This window comes from Oncorhynchus tshawytscha, linkage group LG06 (genome assembly GCF_018296145.1).
Source record: "Oncorhynchus tshawytscha isolate Ot180627B linkage group LG06, Otsh_v2.0, whole genome shotgun sequence".
In the NCBI taxonomy this organism is placed as follows: Eukaryota; Metazoa; Chordata; class Actinopteri; order Salmoniformes; family Salmonidae; genus Oncorhynchus; species Oncorhynchus tshawytscha.
The window spans coordinates 19,426,202-19,450,002 of record NC_056434.1 but is presented as its reverse complement, the minus strand read 5'-3'; the positions used below and the strand labels follow the sequence as shown (position 1 = coordinate 19,450,002).

Genomic DNA, 23,801 nt, shown 5'->3' with positions numbered 1-23,801 from the left:
CAAACTGTTGCCACAAAGTTGGAAGCAGAGAACCGTCTAGAATGTCATTGTATGCTGTAGCTTATTTCCCTTCACCTTAACTAACGGGCCTAGCCCAAACCATAAAAAAGAGCCCCAGACCATTATTCCTCCTCCACCAAACTTTACAGTTGGCACTATGCATTCAGGGAGGTAGTGTTCTCTTGGCATCCGCCAAACCCAAATTCGTCCATCGACTGCCAGATGGTGAAGCGTGATTCAGAGTCCAATGGCGGCGAGCTTTACACCACTCCAGCCGACGTTGGCATTGCGCATGGTGGTCTTAGACTTGTGCGGATATTCGGCCATGGAAACCAATTTCATGAAGCTCCCGAAAAACAGTTATTGTGCTGATGTTGCTTCCAGAGGCAGTTTGAAACTCGGTAGTGAGTGTTGCAACCGAAAACAGATGATTTTTACACATTATGTGCTTCTGCACTTGGCGGTCTGTGAGCTTGTGTGGCCTACCACTTTGCGGCTGAGCCGTTGTTGCTCCTAGACGTTTCCACTTTAAAATAACAGCACTTACAGTTGAACGGGGAAGCTCTAGCAGGGCAGACATTGTATGAATTGACTTGTTGGAAAGGTGGCATCCTATGACGTTGCCACGTTGAAAGTCACTGAGCTCTTCAGTAAGGCCATTCTACTGCCAATGTTTGTCTATGGAGATTGCATGGCTGTGTGCTCGATTTAATACACCTTTCATCAATGGGTGTGGCTTTAATAGCCGAATCAAATCATTTGATGTCCACATACTTTTGTATATATAGTGTATATCCAATCAAAACTTTTTTTGATTTGACATTCAACTCCTATGAAATTCACCTTTTTTTTAGCTCAAAATAAATATCACAACACTTCAAGTAATTCCATGATGAATACTAGGGAGCACCCTTTGTTTTGATTTACCTGTAGATTTTTACACACCTTATAATACTGTTAGGTCACATCATTTGTACAATGAAGCCTATGTAAACCGGGATGTAGCCAAAACCTTTTTTAAGGCTCTAGGTGGGATCAGGGTTGGTGGGAGGGGGGACTCAGAGGATTTGTGAAGGGAAGTACATGAACACAAGGTGATTCTAGCGCCTTCACGCCCACTGGCAGGTTGAACAAATACTGGACCTGTTTCCGATGTATTTAGTCTCCATGGATCTTTTGTCTGTCCCGATTCATCCTCTGAAAAGGATACTGTGATCGTCAGTGTCGGACATTGGAGAAGGGACAGGTGAGTTGGCATACTTTAAAATCGTTTTACTTTTTACTGTAAGCAGTTACTAATGAGTGCTAGCACCTGTCGTGTCGAATTGCTCGACATAACTTTATGCGTAAAAGTGGCGCTTAGGGTTTCTAAAATTACATTAAACTAGTTTAGTCTGCTCATCTCACAATGCCATTGGTGGCGTGTAGACTCATAGCATTTATTTTTCTTACATGGACTTCAAACAACAGACTACTTCTCCTATTTATCATGCTTTTTATTTGGCCTATCCATTCCTTAGGGCGATCCATTACTCCGATGCGCTTTTGACGGATGAGCGTACGTTTCGAAATCGGCCAAATTGAAGCCATCAAATAAGAAACTTAGATGAAAATCATAAACACCTAAGTATAGCCTACTAAATATGTATAGTTTTATTTCACCTCCACTTTTATTAATAATACCAATGTCTAGTGATATTGATTGTGCATGTTTACTTATAGTAAATTGCTAGCTTTCTTTGCATTAGTAGCTAGGTTTTCATCCAATTGCTGACAGATTTTCATGCGATTATTCTAAAATCGGCATAAAGAAAATATCCTATGTGAATTTTCCCACCATTGGTGTTTCCACCAAATGGACTTGTTGAGGATAAAAATCAGTGCGTGGTGATTTAGTGCACACAACATTTACTTTTTTGTTAACATTTTCATGTACCCAATAAAAACCTAAAGTTCAATGTGTTTCTATCGCATTTTCAACTTTACCGATAGTTTTGTCACAAAACAAAAACGGTTGAGTTTAATAGCAAATGTGCTTACTCTGGTATTGGAGTGTGCAGGCCTGCAGATACAATGCATGTAGTAGGCTAGACATGATGAGATTATGGATAACAGCGAGAATATTTGTATTTGTCAAATGGCAGTCAAGCATTGACCATGTCACCAGAATAAGACCCTCGATATTTATTGGAAATGAGCATCAAAATCATCTTGCAGTTTTCACCACCCTGGGAAGTTCATCATAATTGAATACATCTGTAGCCTAATAAAATGCATGGTTTCCAGTCATAGTGGGAGGGCCACACATCATATTATCGCGTGAAGTGTACTTAGATTTGTCGTAGTGGGAGGACCACACAACATCTCATCGCACAGCCTGGTCAACCAGCCAGCCAGCGTTTAACTACATGTTCTCTTCAATATTATGGTTATTATATCAATATTTGTGCATAAAATGGTTCCGCCGAAATTTCTAGTATAATTAATTTTACCGACACAAAAAGATCCCACCTTGTCTAGCGTTTTTGGTTTTGTGGACATTTGTAACGTTTACCGAAACATGTTCTGTTGTCATCTGGCCTGTCATTACATTTGTTTTATCTTACTGTGTACTTTACTCGCATACAACGGATGGATGGAAACCTGGTTTAAAACGTTCAATGGCCTAGTTAAATAGAATATTTAGTTCCATTGCTCCAGGGTGGTGTATTTCAACTAATGGAATAACATTGGATGGGTGACCAGCCCTTTCTCCCCATGAGAGCCGCACCCATCATTATGATGACCTTAATTAACAGAGTTATGCAATGTAAATATCATCTGGTCAAAAATAGATATCTCATGTAACTAAATATCACCACAAGTTGTAGTATCATTGCGGGATAAAGAAGTTCGACCAGTAGCCCTACAGTATAGTCCATTACCCTAAATCTTTGCTAGCTAAAGCTCCGCCTTATCTCAGCTCACTGGTCACCATAGCAACACCCCCAAAGCCAACCCCTCCTTTGACCGCCTTTCCTTTCAGTTCTCTGCTGCCAGTGACTGGAACGAATTGCAAAAATCGCTGAAGTTGGAGACATATCTCCCTCACTAACTTTAAGCATCAGCTATCTGAGCAGCTTACCAATCGTTGCAGCTGTACACAGCCCATCTGTAAATAGCACACCCAACTACCTACCTCATCCCCATATTGTTTTTATTTACTTTTTTGCTCTTTTGCACACCAGTATATCTACTTGCACATCATCATCTATAACTTCAGAGTTAATTTGCTAAATTGTAATTACTTCGCCACTATGGCCTATTCATTGCCTTACCTCCTTACTCCATTTGCACACACTGTATATAGATTTTTCTATTGTGTTATTGACTGTACTTTTGTTTATCCTATGTGTAACTCTGTGTTGTTTTTTGTCGCACTGCTTTGCTTTATCTTGGCCAGGTTGCAGTTGTAATTGAGAACTTGTTCTCAACTGGCCTACCTGGTTAAATAAAGGTGAAAAGAAAATTGCCCTTAAATTTCATACCCATCTTGCCATTATTCTTTATAACTTTCTGTTAAATGGGGTTTGATATGCTTCACGTAGAGTAGGCTACTATTACAGGGTTACATTTAAGGTGTACAGGCTACTATTACAAGGTTACATTTAAGGTGTACAGGCTACTATTACAGGGTTACATTTAAGGTGTACAGGCTACTATTACAGGGTTACATTTAAGGTGTACAGGCTACTATTACAAGGTTACATTTAAGGTGTACAGGCTACTATTACAGGGTTACATTTAAGGTGTACAGGCTACTATTACAGGGTTACATTTAAGGTGTACAGGCTACTATTACAGGGTTACATTTAAGGTGTACAGGCTAATATTACAGGGTTACATTTAAGGTGTACAGGCTACTATTACAAGGTTACATTTAAGGTGTACAGGCTACTATTACAAGGTGTGCCAAAAAAAGGAAAGCTTACAATGCATTTCCCAATCTTTGACTGACTGAGTATTCCATTCTATGTGCAGATACTGGAATGCTCTGTATGAGGTAAGGTTGCTTTGAAGCCAACATGGAGTTAAAGAAGGATCATGAGTGGCCCCCAGGGGAGCCCGCTCCTACTCCCCCCAACTCTGTCTGCTGTAGGAACATCACCCTGGCTTTTATCCTAGTCTTATTCATCAGCGTCTTTGTGGGCTTGTTGGTTGGTGAGTCATGTAACTTACATAATGCCTATTACAGATAATGTATCGGCTATTTGAGTAGTAATAATCAATTGCATACAGATGTTTGATCCTCTCTGACATCAACAGCATACTTGGTGGAAGAGGAGCATTACTTCATGGAGACGGTAGAGTTGAAGGGTCTCAAGTATGGTCCTGACCTGCAAGATGAAAGCTCTGCATTCTCTATAGTGCTCACTTCTACTCTAAAGACTAAGGTAAGAGCTGACTGCACTGAGATCCTGGGGCCTGATTTCATGTCACACGTTCACATTTCAATGATTTTATTCATAAATAGTTCAAATCTTTCAATCCACTTGCAGATCAAGAATATTTTCATTGCCTCATCAATAGCACATCACTATATGGACTGTAATATTGTTACCTATGGGTAAGTCCAAAGAATGAATGTTACACTGAATAATAACATTTATCGAAAGAAACTTACGTGCATGCATACATTTTACGTATGGGCAGTCCCGGGAATCAAGCCTACTATCCTGGCGTTGTAAGCGCTATGCTCTACCAACTGAGCTACAGAGGACCGCACATACTTATATGAAATAATAGTAAACAAGTGTTTTGGAACCTTTTATATTTGTTTACTTTGATGTTTCCATTTATTCCAGTAACATCAATGGCAATGTGATGGCCACATATCGACTGGTCTTCAGCGTGTCCAAGGTCCAGCAGTACTCTGATAACTTTATTCAGGACCTTTTGAGGGTAGGACTGAATGCCCTGTTTCATGGGAAGTCCATAAAAGTGCCTGAGTTTGGAGAGATCAACACTATTGTTTTACTGGGTACTATGTCATCTTTTTTTGTCCGATAGTTATGATGTATGACAGAAAATCCCACTCACACTCAAACACCCTGCCTAACATATATCCTGATTGTAGTTACATTGTTTTGACCAAAACAGATCAAGAGATGTTGAAAAAGAGGGGGTATAGATAATGCATAGTTCACAACTATCATTTAAGTGTATAGTTACATATTATGTCATGCTTTCTTCCTCATCCAGTCTTTTATTTTCGTGTTCACTCCCCAGGGGCCAGTGGGAAGTCATTCTATAACATTGGAGACGATATGGGTGAGTGTTTCTATTCTACTCTGATATTGATTGCTCTAGAAAAGTCAGGGCACCACAGGTCAGGGTTTTCCGTCTGACCATATGATACTGTCTCTCCTCAGCCAGCTGTCCTGACAACACTTTTACCTGTGACAATGGGGAGTGTGTCACCAAGGTCAATGCCGAGTGTGATTTCATCCCGGACTGTGCCGACGGCTCTGATGAAGCGTACTGCTGTGAGTGCTCTTTAACCTATGACTGACAGACAGAGACAGATAGTCAGGACAGACAGAAACACTAAAACATACAATTTTCACAATATAGTAACTGACTGCTGTTGTCCCCAGCCTGTGGGACACGCCCGGCCATGGGCAGTAGAATAGTGGGTGGAGTGGATGCCCGTCCTGGGGAGCTGCCCTGGCAGGTCAGTCTGAGGCTGCATGGCAGACACAACTGTGGAGCCTCCATCATCAACAGCCATTGGCTTGTCACTGCTGCTCACTGCTTCGAGAAGTAGGTTACTACACCATGCACCGGTTTCCACTAGATAGCACAGCCACAAAGTCAAAATTGGATTTAGCGTAAAAATGTGGTCTTACTTTAAGGTTAGGGTAAGGCATAAAGTTAGCAGTGTGGTTAAGGTTAGGGTTAAGGCTATGTTCAAAATCTCATTTTAAGAAGAGACATTGTAGAAATACGTGGGGTTTCTTTGTGGCTGTGGTAACTAGTGACAACCCCTTGCACCTGTCAATAGACTTGCCACACATAGGCTATCAACGTTGAGAAGTGAGGAGTGATTGGGTCAGTTTGAAGTTGAGTGAATTGACCTCTCTTTTCCAACTCCCTACAGGGACAATGACCCAAAAGAATGGACAGCCCTGGTAGGAGCCAGCCTGGTGAGTGGAGAAGAGTCAGAAGCCATCTCTGTGAACATCAAGTCTGTGTTTGTGTCCCCAGACTACAACCCTATGACCACTGACAACGATGTGACCATGCTGGAGCTAGAGACCCCCCTCACCTTCAGCCCCTACATTCAGCCTGTCTGTCTGCCCTCCTCCTCCCATGTCTTCAGCCCAGGCCGGAACTGTGTGGTGTCAGGCTGGGGGGCTCTCAACCAGCATTCCTGTGAGTTAACTTTTAATTTGTTTTTACAACCACAGCATAACTAAAGTCACACCTTTGCAAGTTACCCTTTGTATTGTGGTGCTCACTGACCCTGCTCTCTGTTGTGCTGTGTAGTTGATACGCCACCATCTCTACAGAAGGCAGTGGTTAATATCATTGATTCAAAGGTCTGCAACAAGTCGTCCGTTTACAGAGGCTCTGTGACTGACAACATGATGTGTGCTGGCTTCCTACAAGGGAAGGTCGACTCCTGTCAGGTGAGAAAGAGAGAGCGATGAGTCTGAAAAGCTATCCACTTGGAGACTTTGACATTTTTGGTTCCCCTACAGGGTGGCTCTATTTAAGTAAAAAGGCCAATATATATACACCACGGCTAAGGGCTGTTGTTATGCACAACGCAACGTGGAGTGCCTGGACACAGCCCTTAGCCGTGGTACATTGGCCATATACCACAAACCCCCAAGGTGCCTTATTGCTATTATAAACTAGTTATCAAAGTAATTAGAACAGTAAAAACATTTTTTTTTACATACCCGTGGTATACTCATGGCTTTCAGCCAATTAGCATTCAGGGCTCGACCCACCCAGTTTATAATACTATAATACATACAAAATACATGTCCTTTTTTCTATTATTGTTGTGTGGAATGTGTACTTAGAGTTCAAATAACACATTGACCCTTAGGGCTGTCCTACAAATAGTGGGCTGGGATTATGGCATGTTGACATGCTTATTAAATTCCCTGATTTTATATTAAATCACTATCAGGGTGACTCTGGAGGGCCATTGGTGTGTGAGGAGGCCCCAGGGCGGTTCTTCCTCGCTGGGGTGGTGAGCTGGGGCGTGGGCTGTGCTCAGATCAACAGGCCAGGGGTCTATTCCCGCGTCACCAGGCTACGCAACTGGATCCTCAGCCATACCAACCCTGGCATGGTCCACTACCCTGCCCACACCCCGCCAATGGTGCCAGTTACGACACCAACAGTCAGTCCTATTTCCAAGACAATGGTAGCAGCCCCACTCCTGCATGGTAATTTTGGAAGCAAGGTTATAGAGACATTTAAGGTAGTTGATGTTTGATTATTTGGAAAATTTTCAGACCCCTTGACTTTTAAAACATTTTGTAAAGTTACGAACTTATTCTAAAATGATTTAAATTGTTCTGTTCCCCCTCATCAATTTTCACACAATACCCCATAATGACAAAGCCAAAAAAGTTTTTTAGACATTTTTGCTAAAAAACAACAACAACAATTGAAATATCAAATTTACATAAGTATTCAGACCCTTTAAACAGTATTTTGTTCAGGCACATTTGGCAGCGATTACATCCTTGAGTCTTCTTGGGTATGACGCTATAAGCTTGGCACACCTGTATTTGGGGAGTTTCTCCCATTCTTCTCTGCAGATCCTCTCAAGCTTTGTCAGGTTGGATGGGGAGCGTCGCTGCACAGTTATTATCAGGTCTCTCCAGAGATGTTCGAACGGGTTCGAGTCCGAGCTCTGGCTGGGCCACTCAAGGACATTCAGAGACTTGTCCCGAAGCCAATCCTGCGTTGTCCTTGCTGTGTGCTTAGGGAGGTTATCCTGTTGGTAGGTGAACCTTCGTCCCAGTCAGAGGTCCTGAGCGCTCTGGAGCAAGATTTCATCAAGCATCTCTCAGTACTTTGCTCCGTTCATCATTCCCTTGATCCTGACTAGTCTCCCAGTTCCTTCTGCTGAAAAACATCCCCACAGCATGATGCTGTCATCACCATGCTTCACCGTAGGGATGGTGCCAGATTTCCTCCAGATGTGATGCTTGGCATTCAGGACAAGAGTTCAATCTCGGTTTCATCAGACCAGAAAATCTTGTTTCTCATGATCTGAGAGTCCTTTGGGTGCCTTTTGGCAAACTCCAAGCGGGCTGTCATGCGCCTTTTACTGAGAAGTGGTTTCCGTCTGGCCATTCTACCATGAAGGCCAGACGAGATGGTTGTCCTTCTGGAAGATTCTCCCATGTCTACAGAGGAACCCTGGAGCGCTGTCAGATGACCATCGGGTCCTTGGTCACCTTCCTGACCAAGACCCTTCTCTCCCGATTGCTCAGTTTGGCCAGGTGGCCAGCTCTAGGAAGAGTCTTGGTTGTTCCAAACTTCTTCCATTTAAGAATGATGGAGGCCACTGTGTTCTTGGGGACCATCAATGCTGCAGAAATGTTTTGGTGCCCTTCCACAGATCTGTGCCTAGACACAATATTGTCTTGGAACTCTACGAACAATTCCTTCGACCTCATGGCTTGGTTTTTGCTCTGACGTGCACTGTCAACTGTGGGACCTTATATAGACAGATGTGTGCCTTTCCAAATCATGTCCAATCATTTGAATTTACCACAGGTGCACTCCAATTAAGTTGTAGAAACATCTCAAGGATGATCAATGGAAACAGGATGCACCTGAGCTCAATTTTGAGTCTCATAGCAAAGGTTTCTGAATACTTATGTAAATAAAGTATGTTTTTTTATTTTAATAATTGTGCAAAAATATCTAAAACCCAGTTTTCGCTTTGTCATAATGGGGTATTGTGTGTAGATTGATGAGATTTTTAGAATAAGGCTGTAACGTAACAAAATGTGGAAAAAGCGAAGGGGTCTGAGTACTTTCCGAATGCACTGTAACTAATCATTGTGTTTTTTTGGCAGGTGTGAACTGTAGTGAGAACTTCAAGTGCAGGGCTGGGGAGTGTGTCAGCAAAATGAACCCTGAGTGTGATGGTGTCATTGACTGCTCTAACGAGGCTGATGAGAAGAACTGTGGTGAGTTTATTGCTGGCCTGTCGCCTGTCTCACAAACTGTACAACTGTCTCAGTTGTCAACATACAATACCTTCAGAAACTATTCACACCCTTTGACTTTTTCCACGTATTGTTGTGTTACAGCCTGAATTTAAAATTGATTAAATTTAAACTTTGGGGCACTGACCTACACACAATACCCGATAATGTCAAAGTGGAATTATGTTTTAAGAAATGTTTACAAATGAATGAAATATTAGTTTAGGAGTAAAAATGTGCAATAATAGTGTTTAACATGATTTTGAATGACCCCACACATACAATTATCTGTCGAGCAGTGAATTTCAAACACAGATTTGAAAGGTTTTCTAAAGCCTCACAAAGGGCACCTATTGGATTTCATTGTGAGGCCAATGGTGACTTTAAAACAGTTACAAAGTTCAATGGCTGTGATAAGAGAAAACTGAGGATGGATCAACAACATTGTAGTTACTCAACAATACTAACCTAAATGACAGAGTGAAAAGTAGTAAGCCTGCATAGAAAAAAAATATTCCAAACATGCATCACCTCTTTTCTGAGTATATAACCAGCTTCTCAGGCGCTATCTCAGTGTGCTTCATTCTATATTTAGTATCACGTTTCAACGTAAGACCCAGATGCAGACAACATTGAATTAACAACAGTTTAATAATCCAACAGGGGCAGGCAAAGACAGTTCAAGGGCAGGCAGGGGTCAATAATCCAGATAGGTGGGGCAAAGGTACAGGACAGCAGGCAGGCTCAGGGCAGACAGAAAAGTTCAAAACTAGAAAACAGGAACAATCAAGAGACTGGAACAGAGGGAAAACCGCTGGTAGGCGCGACGAAACAAAACAAACAGAGAACACCGGTATAAATACACAGGGGATAATGGGGGAGATGGGAAACACCTGGATGGGGGTGGAGACAATCACAAAGACAGGAGGCCCCCCCCCAGGGGTTCCACCTGGCTTCCTTCCTGGGTGCATACCTGGTTGACCGGGGTGTCGGCATTGGAAATCCGCGATGAGGCCCTGGCGGGGAGCCAGGACTTCTCCTCCGGGCCATAACCCTCCCTGTCAACCAGGTACTGGAAACCCCTGCTCCGAGGTCGAACCTTCAGGAGACACCTCACCGTGTATGCCGGTTGGCCGTTGATGAGACGAGGGAGAGGGGTGGGCCTGGAAACAGGAGACAAAGGGCTGTGTGACATGGGTTTAACTGGGTACACATGAAACGTGGGGTGTATACGAAGGGTACGGGGCAACAGAAGAAGAACAGCAGAGGGGTTAATAATTTTAGAGATGGGAAACGTGCCAATAAACCGGTGGGAGAACTTGTGGAATTCCACGCGGTGGGGTAGATCCCAAGTGGATAGCCTGGATTTAGCCATATCTTCTGCCGAGACGATACCGGAGAGCCAGGGTCCGATGGCGATCCGCTTGTCGTCGATACCTGGAGGTGGTCTTGACTTGAGGAGGGCCGGCCGGGCTCTCCTCCAGGTACGACGACTGCGGCGGACAAACATCTGAGCAGAAGGTATGCCGACCTCTTCCCTGCTTGGGGAAGAGCGTGGACTGATACTCCAGGGAACACTCAAATGGCGATAGCCTCGTGGAAGAGCAAGGAAGGGGGTTGCGGTCATATTCCACCCACACAAGCTGCTAGCTCCAGGTGGTGGGGTTGGCGGATACCAGGCAGCGCAGTCTTGAGGTCCTGGTTGGCTCGCTCCGACTGACCATTGAACTGGGGTGGAACCCAGAGGACAGGCTGGCCGACGACCCAATGAGGGTGCAGAACGCCTTCCAGAACCGGGATGAGAACTGAGGCCCCCGGTCGGAAACCATGTCCACCGGCAGTGCATGGATCAGGAAGACATGCTGCAACATGAGCTAGGCCGTCTACTTGGCCAAGGGTAGTTTGAGGGGATGAATGAAGTGGGCGGCTTTGGGAAACCCGGGTGACCACAGTCAGGATGGCAGTGTTGCCCTTAGACGGGGGGGGACCCATGACGAAATCCAGGGATATGTGGGACCAGGGACGGTGAGGGACGGGCAGTGGTTGCAGAAGACCAGCCGGAGCTTGCCGAGGAGTCTTCATCAGGAACGATAGTAGGCCACCAAAAGCATTGTCACAGGAAGGCCAGGGTCTGACGGGAGCCCGGGTGGCAGGCAAGCTTGGAGGAATGGGCCCACTCCAAGACCGCAGAGCGGACAGCGTCAGGCACAAACATCCGGTTATCTGGGCCCCCCTCCAGGGTTCGGCTAGGACCACTGCGCCTCCCGGATCTGTTTCCCTATACCCCAGCTGAGTGCCGTCACCAGGCATGAGGTGGGAAGGATGGTCTCGGGCTCCGGGGCGGTAACTGTGGGGCCATAGAGGCGAGACAGGGCATCCGGCTTGACGTTCTTGGACCCCGGCCGGTAAGAGAGGGAAATGTTGAACCGGGTAAACAGCAGGGCCCATCTCGCTTGCCTGGAGTTGAGGTGCTTGGCGGTGCAGAGATACTCCAGGTTTTTGTGGTCGGTCCACACAATGAACGGATGTTCCGCCCCTTCCAGCCAGTGCTTCCATTGCTCCAATGTCATCTTCATAGCGAGAAGCTCCCGATTCAGCACATTGTAGTTCCTCTCCGTGGCATTGAGGCGGTAGGAGAAGAAGACACAAGGATGCAGCTTAAGCTCCAGGGCAGAACATTGGGACAGGAAAGCCACCACTTCGACATCCGAAGCATCGGTTTCTCCTCTCCTAGGCAATCAGCAATTAGTACCAGGAGGTGTGCTCTTCACCTTTGCAAGGCAATTAGCAATTCATATTAGTACTTCAGTCTCCCCTGCTTTCTCAGCGGTGGTCTTTTCAGCGGCAGCCTCGTCACAAACTAAGACCATTGCCGAGTCAAAGACAGTTCAGCCGAGTTCTGCAGTGTTATTTGAAGAAGGAAAGAAAGGAAGGCTCCACACCACTCTCTCACTTGAGTATCTTACCTAGTTATTTCCAAATTTTCTAATTTGGCTCTTTTGTATCTTTGGCAACTATGTGTGTGTTTTCTATCCCAGTTCGCTTCTCTTCCTGTAGGCTTTACAGACGCTCCCCACCCCTTGGCTGCAACCTTTCTAATTTAGTGTACCCGGCGCGTACAACCCATGTGGAATTCCTGGTCTCTGGCAGCGTTTGGAACTGCCAATCTGCGGTCAAGAACGTTGAGTTCATCTCAGCCTATGCTGACTTTTTGGCCCTGATGAGACATGGATCACCCCAGAGAACACTGTTACTCCAGCTGCTCTGGCTTCATCTGACAACGTTTTCTCTCAAAGTCCGAGAGCATTTGGTCGTCGCGGTGGTGGCACAGGGCTACTAATTTCTCCTAAGTGGAGATATTCTCTTTTCTGCCTCTCATCTGTCCATCTCCTCATTTGAATTCAATGCTGTCACTGTCACTTGTCCACTAAAGCTTAACATTGTTGTCATCTATCGCCCACCAGGTGCCCTTAGAAAGTTCTCTTTGAGGTTCCCTCAATGAGCTTGACACCTTGATAAGCTCATTTCCTGGCGAGATCTCACCGCTCTTAGTACTTCAACCTTCTGATGTCTGTCTTCGATTAATTTCTTTCCAGCTCTCTCTTTACCCTCCTTGCCTCTTTTGACTTCACCTTTTCCTAGTCTCCTCCCAATCACAAGGCAGGCAATATGCTAAACCTCATCTTCATGCCGTTCGCCCCCAGGTCTCTGATCACTACTTTATTTCCTTTTCTGTCTTCCTGTCCTCCAATCCTAGTCACTCAGCCCCTACCCAGATGGTAATGTGCAGTCGCAATCTTCGCTCTCTCTCCCACTACTCTACCCCCTTCTATCCTATCATCTCTCCGTTCTGCTGAATCCTTTTCCCTCCTGTCTCCTGATTCTGCCTCTTCAACCCTACTCTCCTCTCTTTCCGCATCCTATGACTCGCACTATCCCTCTTTCCTCCAGACCGGCTCAGCCATCCCGTCCTACTCCATGGCAGAGTGACTAATTGCGAGCTTACAGAACAGTGAAAATGGAGGAAAACTAAACTTCTGGAGGACCTATCATCCTTCCACTCCCTCACTCAACCTTCTCTTCCTCTGTATCTGCTGCTAAAGCCACATTCTATCACTCTATATGTCAAGCTACTGCCTCTAACCCTAGGAAACTCCTTAATCTTCCACGCCCTCCCCTCCCTCCTCCTTCTCTGTGGACGACTTTGTCAACCACTTTCATTCACTCAGCCACTGGTCCCACTCACACCGAACTACCCTACGCCTTGACCTCTTTCTCCCCTCTCTCTCTAGATGAAATCCTGCAACTGGTGAGGTCCAGCCGCGCGACAACCTGCCCTCTCAACCCCATCCTCTCCTCCCTTCTCTAGACCATCTCTGGAGACCTCCCTCATAAACTCATCCCTGACCACTGGCTGCATCCCCTCTGACTTAAAATAGCCTGACTCGCTACCCTCTTCAAGATACCAACACTTGACTCCTCTGACCGGTATCCCTTTATTTGCTTTCCAAAACACTTGAGTGTGCTGTCTCTGACCATCTCTCTCGCTATCTCTCTCATAACAATCTTCTTGACCCTAACCAGTCAGGCTTCTGCTCTTCTCTGTGTCACTGCCAAAGCTAAATGTCTATCCTCTGTTCTCATCCTCCTAGATCTAACCGCTGCTTTTGACACCATGGACCATCAGATCCTCCTCTCCACCCTCTCAGGGCTAGGTGTCTCAGGCTCTGCACACTCTTGGATTGCATCCTACCTGGCAGGCTGCTCCAACCAGGCAGGGTTTCCAGGTCTAGATACAATTCCCGGCCCAATAACCACTCAAAACCTGCCCAAAAGGCCTGAAAACTTTCCACATTTATACAATAAACCCCTTTTCCATAACGTTATCGAGCCAAGAAGAAGGAATATCTATGTAACTTGTAACAACGTTAGAAGCAAAATTCGGTTGATCAACATAATAATTATTGCGAGCTATGACATAATAAAATAATTAAATATGTCGCAAGAGAAAAGATCATTTGCCCCTATTAAACTCGCCTGATCATTTTCCATCAATGGATGTCGATTTAACTAATTTGACTGCTATGATTAAGCAATAAGGCATGAGGAGGGTATGGTACTGTATATGGCCAATATACCATGGCTGAGGCCTGTTCTTAAGCATGACGTAATGCGGAATGCCTGGATACAGCCATTAGCCGTGTTATATTGGCCATATACCACAAACCCCCGGGGTGTCTTATTGTTATTATATACTGGCTACCAACATAATAAAAAATTAACATTTTTGGCATACCCATGGTATATGGTCCGATATACCACGGCTTTCAGCCAGTCAGCAATCAGGGCTCTAACCCGGTTTAAAATGTAAAATAAATCCCCTTTGCGCATATCTATAGATACATCTGACAGGAGAGTTTGAGGGATAAAAGTTGGACAGAGGATCTCAAATTCTCTGAGCAAGAAACACTTAAAAACTGAATGTTGGGCTATTTTATAGCAATTGTGCCATTATTATGTGCCAGACGTTAAGACTACAAAACGTTATAAATGGCCCATTTGAGAGATTGAATTGTAATTTCAATAGGCATAGTCCACAGTAGCGGTGCATGGGTAAAATCACCAGGGAAGCCAATCGAGAGAAAATTTTCATATTACAACCTATGTGTTATAATAACTACAATGTTTTCTCTATAACATGTTAGTTCATATGCCTTGACAACGTGACATATAGGCCTAAGGCCGAGACAATATGAAGACCCAGTGGCAGAATAAATTCAACCATACATTTATTTCATTACAAAACCGGAGAGCAGCATCTGTCCGGTGAAGTCCACAAAACATATTGGATGTAAGAAACAGTTACAGGACCTATAGCAATGTCAAGCAAGGTAATGTTTCCAACATTTTTTGTACTACAAAACAACTATTGATATAGAACCATGGAGAGTTACCTCAAGACGCAAAGAAAACTAGAGCTGTCTCCACTGTTCCAGAACCATTTCAACATCATCTAATCACCTATGCTTAGTGATACTTAGATACCAAAAATGATTTAGTCCAATCAACGTAAGCTAAATATGATGTGGCATTCCATGGTACTGATGTCTCTCTCTCTGTGTGTGTGTGTGTGTGTGTGTGTGTGTGTGTGTGTGTGTGTGTGTGTGTGTGTGTGTGTGTGTGTGTGTGTGTGTGTGTGTGTGTGTGTGTGTGTGTGTGTGTGTGTGACTCACCCTACAGTACTAGTAGTGAAACGCCAATGCCATCCTCCCCTTTCATGTTGCCTAAACAGTCTATGACTCTGTCATACAGTACATACTTTTAGTTTTTGTTGTCCTAGGCTACCTGGCTTAAATACTTGCTCGCTAGCCTAACATCCTTTTATGGGCAACTATACGCCAGGCCATCTAGTTAACATTAGCATACTACATCTAGCTAGATGTCGAACTCCCACCCTCTCAGGTTAGGGGCCAGCACGGAGAATTAAGTAAAACCACAAGTCCAAATCACTATCTCCATCCATGGCTAATTTAGGAAAGGGACCATTTTAGCTAGCTAGCCACCGGAGGATGACAACACAACGAGATCCAACAATAAAAGTTTTTTTTCTGTCAATAATGACATTTGACCTGTAATGTGATTGGTCTGAAGCCAAATCCAAACTGGCTTCCCTTTACACTTTTTTTGGGGTGCACCAGGACTATTCACAGTTCAGCTAGCTCAGTTTAGCTCAACGCTGATTGGCTATTATTTTATGTATATATACTTTTCTTTTATCAAAGTTGGCCAAATGACTTCCCTTGTATTCAATGCTAATGGTGGAAGCAATGTCACACTCTTTCTGACCAAACAGCAACAGATAGATATGCTACACATACTGAGACAGAGGGGCACTGTTCCGTTCCCTCGTGCTTTCTCGGCCTCTTGTGAATTGAATGACATTTATGAAAAACAGAAAGACTAAAGATTTATTATTATTATAATAATTTTGAGACTAATTCAATCAACATGAATAGGGAAGCGATTTCGAGGTAAGAAGTGCTTGCGTTTCCCAATAGCCTGCTGGAATAGGCTACTGAGGATGGGGTCATAATTTCAATCACTGAATTAAATATGAATAATATGTATATGAACTGAATATGCTTGTCAACAACAGCTAGTGTTTTTATTTTATATATGTTTTACTTGTAGCCTAATCTGTGTACCGTTACGGTCAATGTAATGCGTTCTAACAACTGATCGGCAATTGCTATAGAGCTTTGATAACTTCCGATTGAATTAATTAAACATGGCCATTAATAATTGCATAATAACACAAGGCTAAAATTGGCACATTGATTTGCAATGACTCCAGTGATATCGTTATTTCCACATTTATTTTATCAAATGTTAGCCTGGTATATACATTAATAGGCGAATTGATGGCGAACAGAGGCAAATGTCAGTTGCATTGAGGACTTTTCCCCATTAAAAGAACCAGGCGTGGGATTTCCATAACTTCCATTTCAGATTTCCAATCGCGCAGCCCCCGATACCCAAGAACTGATGAGCATGCGTAAAACACTTCGCTTGATACCGTTTTCTTTAAGAGAAGTCGACATTAGAATGGAGTTTAAACCACCTCAGCGTCAAGTTATGTAATGCGCTCTAGTGCCCACAAAGTCGTTTTCCAGTGCTTTGGCTCATTTATTTATTTGATGTGCATCAGTTCTAACGTGTTAATATGTTTTATGGGAAAGGGTTGGAAAAAATAGGCGTCTGCATAATGACAATCTATACTGAACAAAAAAATATAAAAATGTTAACGCAACATGCAACAATTTCAAAGATTTTACTGAGTTACAGTTCAGATGAGGAAATCAGTCAATTGAAATAAATTCATTAGGCCCTAATCTATGAATAAAACATGACTGGGAATACAGATGTGCATCTGTTGGTCACAGATACCTTTAAAGAAATGTGCCTCACAATGGGCCACAGGATCTCTAAAATTGTTTGTAGCTTATGCTTGTCCATAACACCACCGCCACCATGGGGCACTAAGTTCACAACATTTACATCAGCAAACCGCTTGCCCAAACAACACCATACACGTGGTCTGCGGTTGTGAACCCGGCTGGATGTACTACCAAATTCTCTAAAACTATGTTGGAGTCGGCTTATGGTAGAGAAATTAACATTACATTTTCTCGCAACAGTTCTGGTGGACATTCCTGCAGTCAGCATGCCAATTGCACGCTCCCTCAAAACTTGAGACATCTGTGGCATTGTGTTGTGTGACAAAGCAGCACATTTTAAAGTGGTCTTTTATCGTCCCTAGCACAAGGTGCACCTGTGTAATGATCATGCTGTTTAATCAGCTTCTGGATATGCCACACCTGTCAGGTAGATGGATTATCTTGGCAAAGGAGAAATGCTCACTAACAAGGATGTAAACAAATATGTGCACATAATTTGAGAGAAATACACTTTTTGTGCGGATGAAACATTTCTGGTATCTTTTATTTCAGCTCATGGAACATGGAACCAGCACTTTACATGTTGTGTTTATATTTTTGTTCAGTGTGCATAGCCTGCCTAACACTAGTAAAAAAGTTGTCATGACATGCGCGAGTGCTGCTCTTGCTCCTCTCACTCAAGTGGCTCAGCCAATAGTGGACTAAGCTGCCTGCTGCAGTGCTCTCTCAACACACACACCCCTCCAGCCCTTCCCACCACTCACTCACTCAGCAACAGCCTGCCTCACTGCCTGACAGTCAGCAGCAGGTCACAGTGAAATCATTTTTGTAAGAGAAATGCCATGGTGGTCGCGGTGTAACTTAATACAATATATATATAAAACTATGTGGACTGCCCTGCTAAAGCTGCCCTGGCCAACTGTAAGTGCTGTTATTGTGAAGTGGCAACATCTAAGAGCAACAACGGCTCAGCCGTGAAGTGGTAAGACACACAATCGCACAAAATGGGACCACCAAGTGTTGAAGCGCGTATTGCGTAATAATTGTCTCTCCTCGCTTGCAACACTCCCTACCGAGTTCCAAACTGCCTCTGGAAGCAGCCTCAGCCCAGTAAATGTTTGTCGGGAGCTTCTTGAAATGGGTTATCATGGCTGAGCAGCTGCACACAAGCCTAAGTTCACCATGCGCAATGCCAAGCATTGGCTAGAGTGGTGTAATTCACACTGCAATTGGACACTGGAGCAGTGGAAACACTCTGGAGTGATTCTGGCAGTCCGATGGACGAATCTGGGTTTGGCGTATGCCAGGAGAACGCTACCTGCCCAAATGCATAGTGCCAACTGTAAAGTTTGGTGGAGGAGGAATAATAATCTGGGGCTGTTTTTCATGGTTCGGCCTAGGCCCCTTAGTTTCATTGAAGGGAAATCTTAACGCTACAGCATATAATGATATTCTAGACAATTCTGTGCTTCCAACTTTGTGGCAACAGTTTGGGGAGGCCCTTAACTGTTTCAGCATGACAATGCCTCTGTGCACAAAGTGAGGTCTATACAGAAATGGTTTGTCGAGATCTGTGTGGAAAAGCTTGACTGGCCTGCACAGAACCCTGACCTCAACTCCATCAAATACTTTTGGGATGAATTGGGGCTGCTCTTCCTCTCGGGGGAGGCCTGCCCACTCAAAGACCTCTCCAGCACAGTTGACAACTCCCCAGTGTCCTCCTCCCAGAGTGCAAAGAACCTTGACGTGAACCTAGACAACACCCTGTCATTCTCTGCAAACATCAAAGCAGTGACTCGCCCCTGCAGGTTCATGTTCTACAACATCCATGGAGTATGACCCTACCACACACAGGAAGCGGAGCAGGTCCTAATCCAGGCACTTGTAATCACCCGACTGGACTACTGCAACTCGCTGTTGGCTGTGTTCTCGTTTGTGCCATCAAACCCCTGCAACTTATCGGGAATGCTGCAGCACGACTGGTGTTCAACCTTCCAAAGTTCTCCCTTGTCTCACCACTCCTCCACCCACTCCACTGTCTTCCAGCCGAAACTTGCATCCACTACAAGACCATGGTACTTGCCTACGAAGCAACAAGACAAACTGCCCCTCCTTACCTTCAGGCTATGCTCAAACCCTACACTCCAACCTGAGCATTCTATTCTGCCACCTCTGGTCTCTTGGCCCTCCCACTCCTACAGCTTTTCCCTGAAGCTAAGACACCAGCGTTCCTGCCCATCATCCGAAAAACCTCTTAAACCTACCGCTTCAGAGTTTATTAAATAATCCCACAGCATCCCCGCCTCACCTGACACCTTCCTTAGCTCTGACTTTGCTGATACTATAGCTACTTTTGAGTTAAAAATGTTGTACTTTCTATGTCTGATATGTGGTTGTCTCACCTAGCTATCTTAAGAAGAATGCACTAACTGTAAGTCACTCTGGATAAGAGCATCTGCTAAATGACTAAAATGTAAATAACGCACTAAAGTGAAACTGCAGAAAATGTGGCAAATAAATTAACTTCATGTCCTGAATACAAAGCATTATGCTCGAGGCAAATCCAACACAACACATCATTGAGTACCACTCTTCATATTTTCAAGCATATTGTTGGCCTCATCATGTTATGGGTATGCTTGTCATCGGCAAGGACTAGGGAGTTTTTTAGGATAAAAATAAATGGAATAGAGCTAAGCACAGGCAAAATCCTAGAGGAAAACCTGTCTGTCTGCTTTCCAACAGACACTGGGAGACAAATTCACCTTTCAGCAGGACAATAACCTAAAACACAAGGACAAATATACACTGGAGTTGCTTACCAAGTCGACAATGCTCCTGAGTGGCCAAGTTACAGTTTTGACTTAAATCAGCTTGAAAAATCTATGACAAGACTTGAAAATGGCTGTCTAGCAATAATCAACAATCAACTTGACAGAGCTTGAAGAATAATGTGCAAATATTGTACAATCCAGGTGTGCAAAGCTCTTAGACTTACAGCTGTAATTGCTGCCAAAGGTGATTCTAACAAATATTGACTCAGGGGTGTGAATACTTATGTACATGAGATATTTCTGTATTTCATTTTCAATAAATTTGCTAAAATTTCAAAAAACATGTTTTCACTTTGTCTTTATGGGGTATTGTGTGTAGATGGGTGAGAAAAAAAAACATTTATTCAATTTTGAATTCAGGCTGTAACGACAAAATGTGGAATAAGTCAAGGGTATACTCTCTGAAAGCACTGTATGTAGCAGATATAGATGGACCCAATTTTACAATCCCTCTTCAAAACATTGACGACTTTTAAAGTTCTAAGTTACCATCCTGTACTCTCTCTCTCCTTAGACTGTGGCATGCGTCCGGCAGTGGGCTCCCAGAGGATTGTGGGTGGCTTGACAGCACGGAGGGGGGAGTGGCCATGGATTGGCAGCCTACAGTATCAACGCTTACACCGCTGTGGAGCCACTCTCATACACTCTAAGTGGCTCCTGACTGCTGCCCACTGCTTCAAAGGGTACAGAATACATCACTCTCTGTCAGGGCCTAACATATATTGTAGACCATTCACAATGTCACATACTGTAGAAGAGTGATTCCTCATGAAACACAGACAAAAAAAGACCATGATTTGGGGGATTTTCATGAAATGTAATCCAAGGATTAGTCCGTTGGAGAAAAATTGTTGACATATATTTGACATTTGTATCTAAAAGCATAATATAGAAATTATTTAACAAAGTTGGCATATTTAATGACATTTTGGCCTTACCCAGGCCTCCTTTAAGACTCCCTGAGTCGTATTTAGATTTCCAAAACTGTTTTTTCTTTCCATTCATTTATGAATATTGACAAATATAAACATACATTTTTCTATACATTGTTGAACATAATATACTCTACAAGCATATCAAAGTTCCAGAGCGGGATCTCTGCTAGTTTTAAAGTTATGGCCTATTTTAGTATATAGAGAAATTGGCATAGTCGGCAATGTATCCAATCACAGCACTTTCTTTTACTTTATCCATTGCACATCCAGCAAATCACCAGCAGAGGGTGACCATTTTGAATCCATTTGCACATTCACTCTTTTGGTAACACGTACAAATTCAATCATAACTCTAAAAGTAGCAGGGATCCCACTTTTGAAATTTTGAAATGCCCGTAGAGCAGGGTTCCCCAACTGGCAGCCCATGGACCGAATTTGGCCCCCCTAGTTTTCTAAGCAAAAACAAGACATTTTAGATTTTTTCATTGTTGGACATAAAATACTAAAAACACCAGGAAATCAACTCCAATTTATTTTAATTTTGGAAATCTGTTCCCAAGTATTCCCACGCATAATAGAGAGACGTGATCGTATACAAATGTAAGCAAGGCTTGAAATTATTGTTTTAGCCAAATATTATATATGTTTGGGATTCTTGCAGTCAATTTGCAGTCTACAAATTATTTGTAATTATGTTTCCGGCCCCCGACCATCCGCTCAAGAAAAAACCCATCTGAATCTAGTTGATTGAATCTGCCGAAGAGTATATTACTTTCAACAATATAAAAATGGCCAAATTGTCGTTTCAATATTCAGCTTTATATTTTTCAATATTCATAAATTAACGTTTAAAAAAGTGATTGAAATCAAAATACGACTCATATTACAGAGCAAGCACATGACACCAATGTTTGCTTTGTAGCACCTACAGATGAAACACTAATGAGTCTGGGTAAGACATGAGTAAGGCTAAAATGTCATAAATATATTAACTTTTATAAATTATTTCTCAATTTTGTTTTAGATACAAATGTCAAATATGAGTCAACAATCATTCCTCTAAAGTACTATTCTATGGATTACATTTCATGAGAATCCTCAAAATCATGGATTTTTTTTGTCTGGGTTTCATGAGGAATCATTCATAAATTGTTCACTTACACAGGGAGGGACATAAGATTCCCCATAACATATCCTTCAATTTTTAAGAATAGGGTAAAGGTGTGCATGTCTGTCTGTCTCCAGTGCCCCTCATAAATAACTGTATATAGAACATTCACTTCTACACATACTCCAAAATCTATTCCCTCCCGAAACGGCCAGTTAAATCATCAGCTCATTGTCCTCATCCCATCATCGTAGTAACTCCAACCCTGTCGCCTGGTCAGTGAGTCTGGGTTCAGTGCTGAGGTCCGGGGTGGGAGCTCTGGTTATCCCCATCCAGAGGATCATACTGCACCCGGGCTTCAACAGCACCAACATGGATTATGATGTGGCCCTGCTGGAGATGGCTGTCCCAGCACCCAGGTCCTACACAATCCAGTTGGTTTGCCTCCCCTCTCCTGTACACAGCTTTCTGAAGAACACTGAGTGCTACATTACTGGATGGGGCTCCATGAGGGAGGGAGGTGAGAGTAATATCAGATATCAAGACATTATGTTGTGATAAAATGTTTCATATGTTCAAATAAGTGGTGTGTATAAATCTTGAAATGTCATTCTTTGACAATGTGACTCATGTTAACATTTGTCTCACCCACAGGTTCTCTGACCAACCTGCTCCAGAAAGCTGATGTGAACATCATTGAGCAGTCAGACTGCCAGCAGGCATACGGCAACAGCCTCACCCCAAGCATGATGTGTGCCGGCTACATGGGGGGGGGCAAAGACACATGCCTGGTAAGAGCTCAAATGACATGAAGTGCAGTGCACACTATCTCCATGTTAGATGCAACTGAAGTCTTTTAAAACATTTAAACTCAAGTTAAAATGTTTCTGTACTCTTTCGAGTGGTTGTTTATCCTAAGACACTGCTGTACTTAAGTGATGCTTATCTTTACATTTTTTCTCCTTAAAACTGCAGTCAGTCTCCTCTTAAGCTTCTTATGTAACCAAGTCAGACGATTTGCATTCCTGGGTTCAGGCATCCAGCGTCTAGCTAGCCAAATAGCACTCTACTCAGCAAAATAACAAAAATAATGCCACACGCAGTCAGTTCTCAAAAGTACATTTATGGTGACAAACATTTAAATCAGGTGACTTATTTTTGTTCTTATGCTCTAAAGCCATCTTCCCAGGACCAATGCACATTTGGGATGTACTTATTGCCTTGTATTTTCAATTCTCTAACAAAGTTGTCAACCGAGGTCTCCGTTTCTGAAACGCAGGGAGATTCTGGTGGCCCATTGACATGTCGTGAATTCTCTGGCCAGTGGTTTGTTGCCGGGGTAACTAGCTGGGGACATGGCTGCGGACGGACTGCTTTCCCAGGAGTCTATATGCGGGTCACTGCTATCAGGGAATGGATATCCAACTATCTGCACTTCTGAGGCTATGGAAGAGAGAAGGAATTGAGACTGACAGAGACATCATACAATACTTGAGGACACAAAATGAGTTTTCTACATTGCAGCCACCACTGGCATGTGTGTGTTACTGGTAAAGGAAGATATGCCACCAGTAAACTGCCTGGAGAGTCCAGCTGAAAGTTTAATCTTGGACAATAAATGTGGATAACTGGTCCATGGACATTTTACTACAACATACATCATTAAATGGGGAAGTGTATTTATTTGAGTCTTTGTGGGTCCAAAAATATATTTCATTTTATTGGCATTTACCCAACTG

General features: G+C 43.5%; 1 protein-coding gene across 3 annotated transcripts; it reads left to right on the top strand.

The window, feature by feature from the left end:
- Positions 1-1,075: 1,075 nt before the first annotated feature.
- On the top strand, positions 1,076-23,793 carry tmprss9 (transmembrane serine protease 9). Of its 3 annotated transcripts, XM_024423255.2 has the most exons (17): positions 1,076-1,246; positions 3,443-3,496; positions 4,021-4,200; positions 4,306-4,433; positions 4,539-4,606; positions 4,845-5,020; positions 5,269-5,310; positions 5,412-5,525; positions 5,637-5,802; positions 6,140-6,414; positions 6,529-6,671; positions 7,184-7,445; positions 9,096-9,209; positions 20,534-20,702; positions 22,317-22,582; positions 22,717-22,853; positions 23,342-23,793. In XM_024423255.2, the coding sequence occupies exons 3-17, from the start codon at positions 4,065-4,067 to the stop codon at positions 23,501-23,503; spliced, it is 2,358 nt and encodes a 785-aa protein (XP_024279023.1). In that variant the 5' UTR covers positions 1,076-1,246; positions 3,443-3,496; positions 4,021-4,064; the 3' UTR covers positions 23,504-23,793. The 3 variants fall into 3 exon arrangements, with proteins under 3 accessions (XP_024279023.1, XP_024279022.1, XP_024279024.1); XM_024423254.2 differs by lacking the exon at positions 3,443-3,496; XM_024423256.2 differs by lacking the exons at positions 1,076-1,246; positions 3,443-3,496; positions 4,021-4,200; positions 4,306-4,433; positions 4,539-4,606 and having other exon boundaries at positions 4,871-4,941.
- The last annotated feature ends 8 nt before the right edge of the window (positions 23,794-23,801 follow it).

Coding starts and splice junctions, on each gene's coding strand:
- tmprss9 (XM_024423254.2), top strand. CDS start 4,065: ATGGAGTTAAAGAAGGATCATGAGTGGCCCCCAGGGGAGCCCGCTCCT. Junction 5,526..5,636: donor CTCTGATGAAGCGTACTGCT/GTGAGTGCTCTT, acceptor TGTTGTCCCCAG/CCTGTGGGACACGCCCGGCC. Junction 6,672..7,183: donor GGAAGGTCGACTCCTGTCAG/GTGAGAAAGAGA, acceptor AATCACTATCAG/GGTGACTCTGGAGGGCCATT.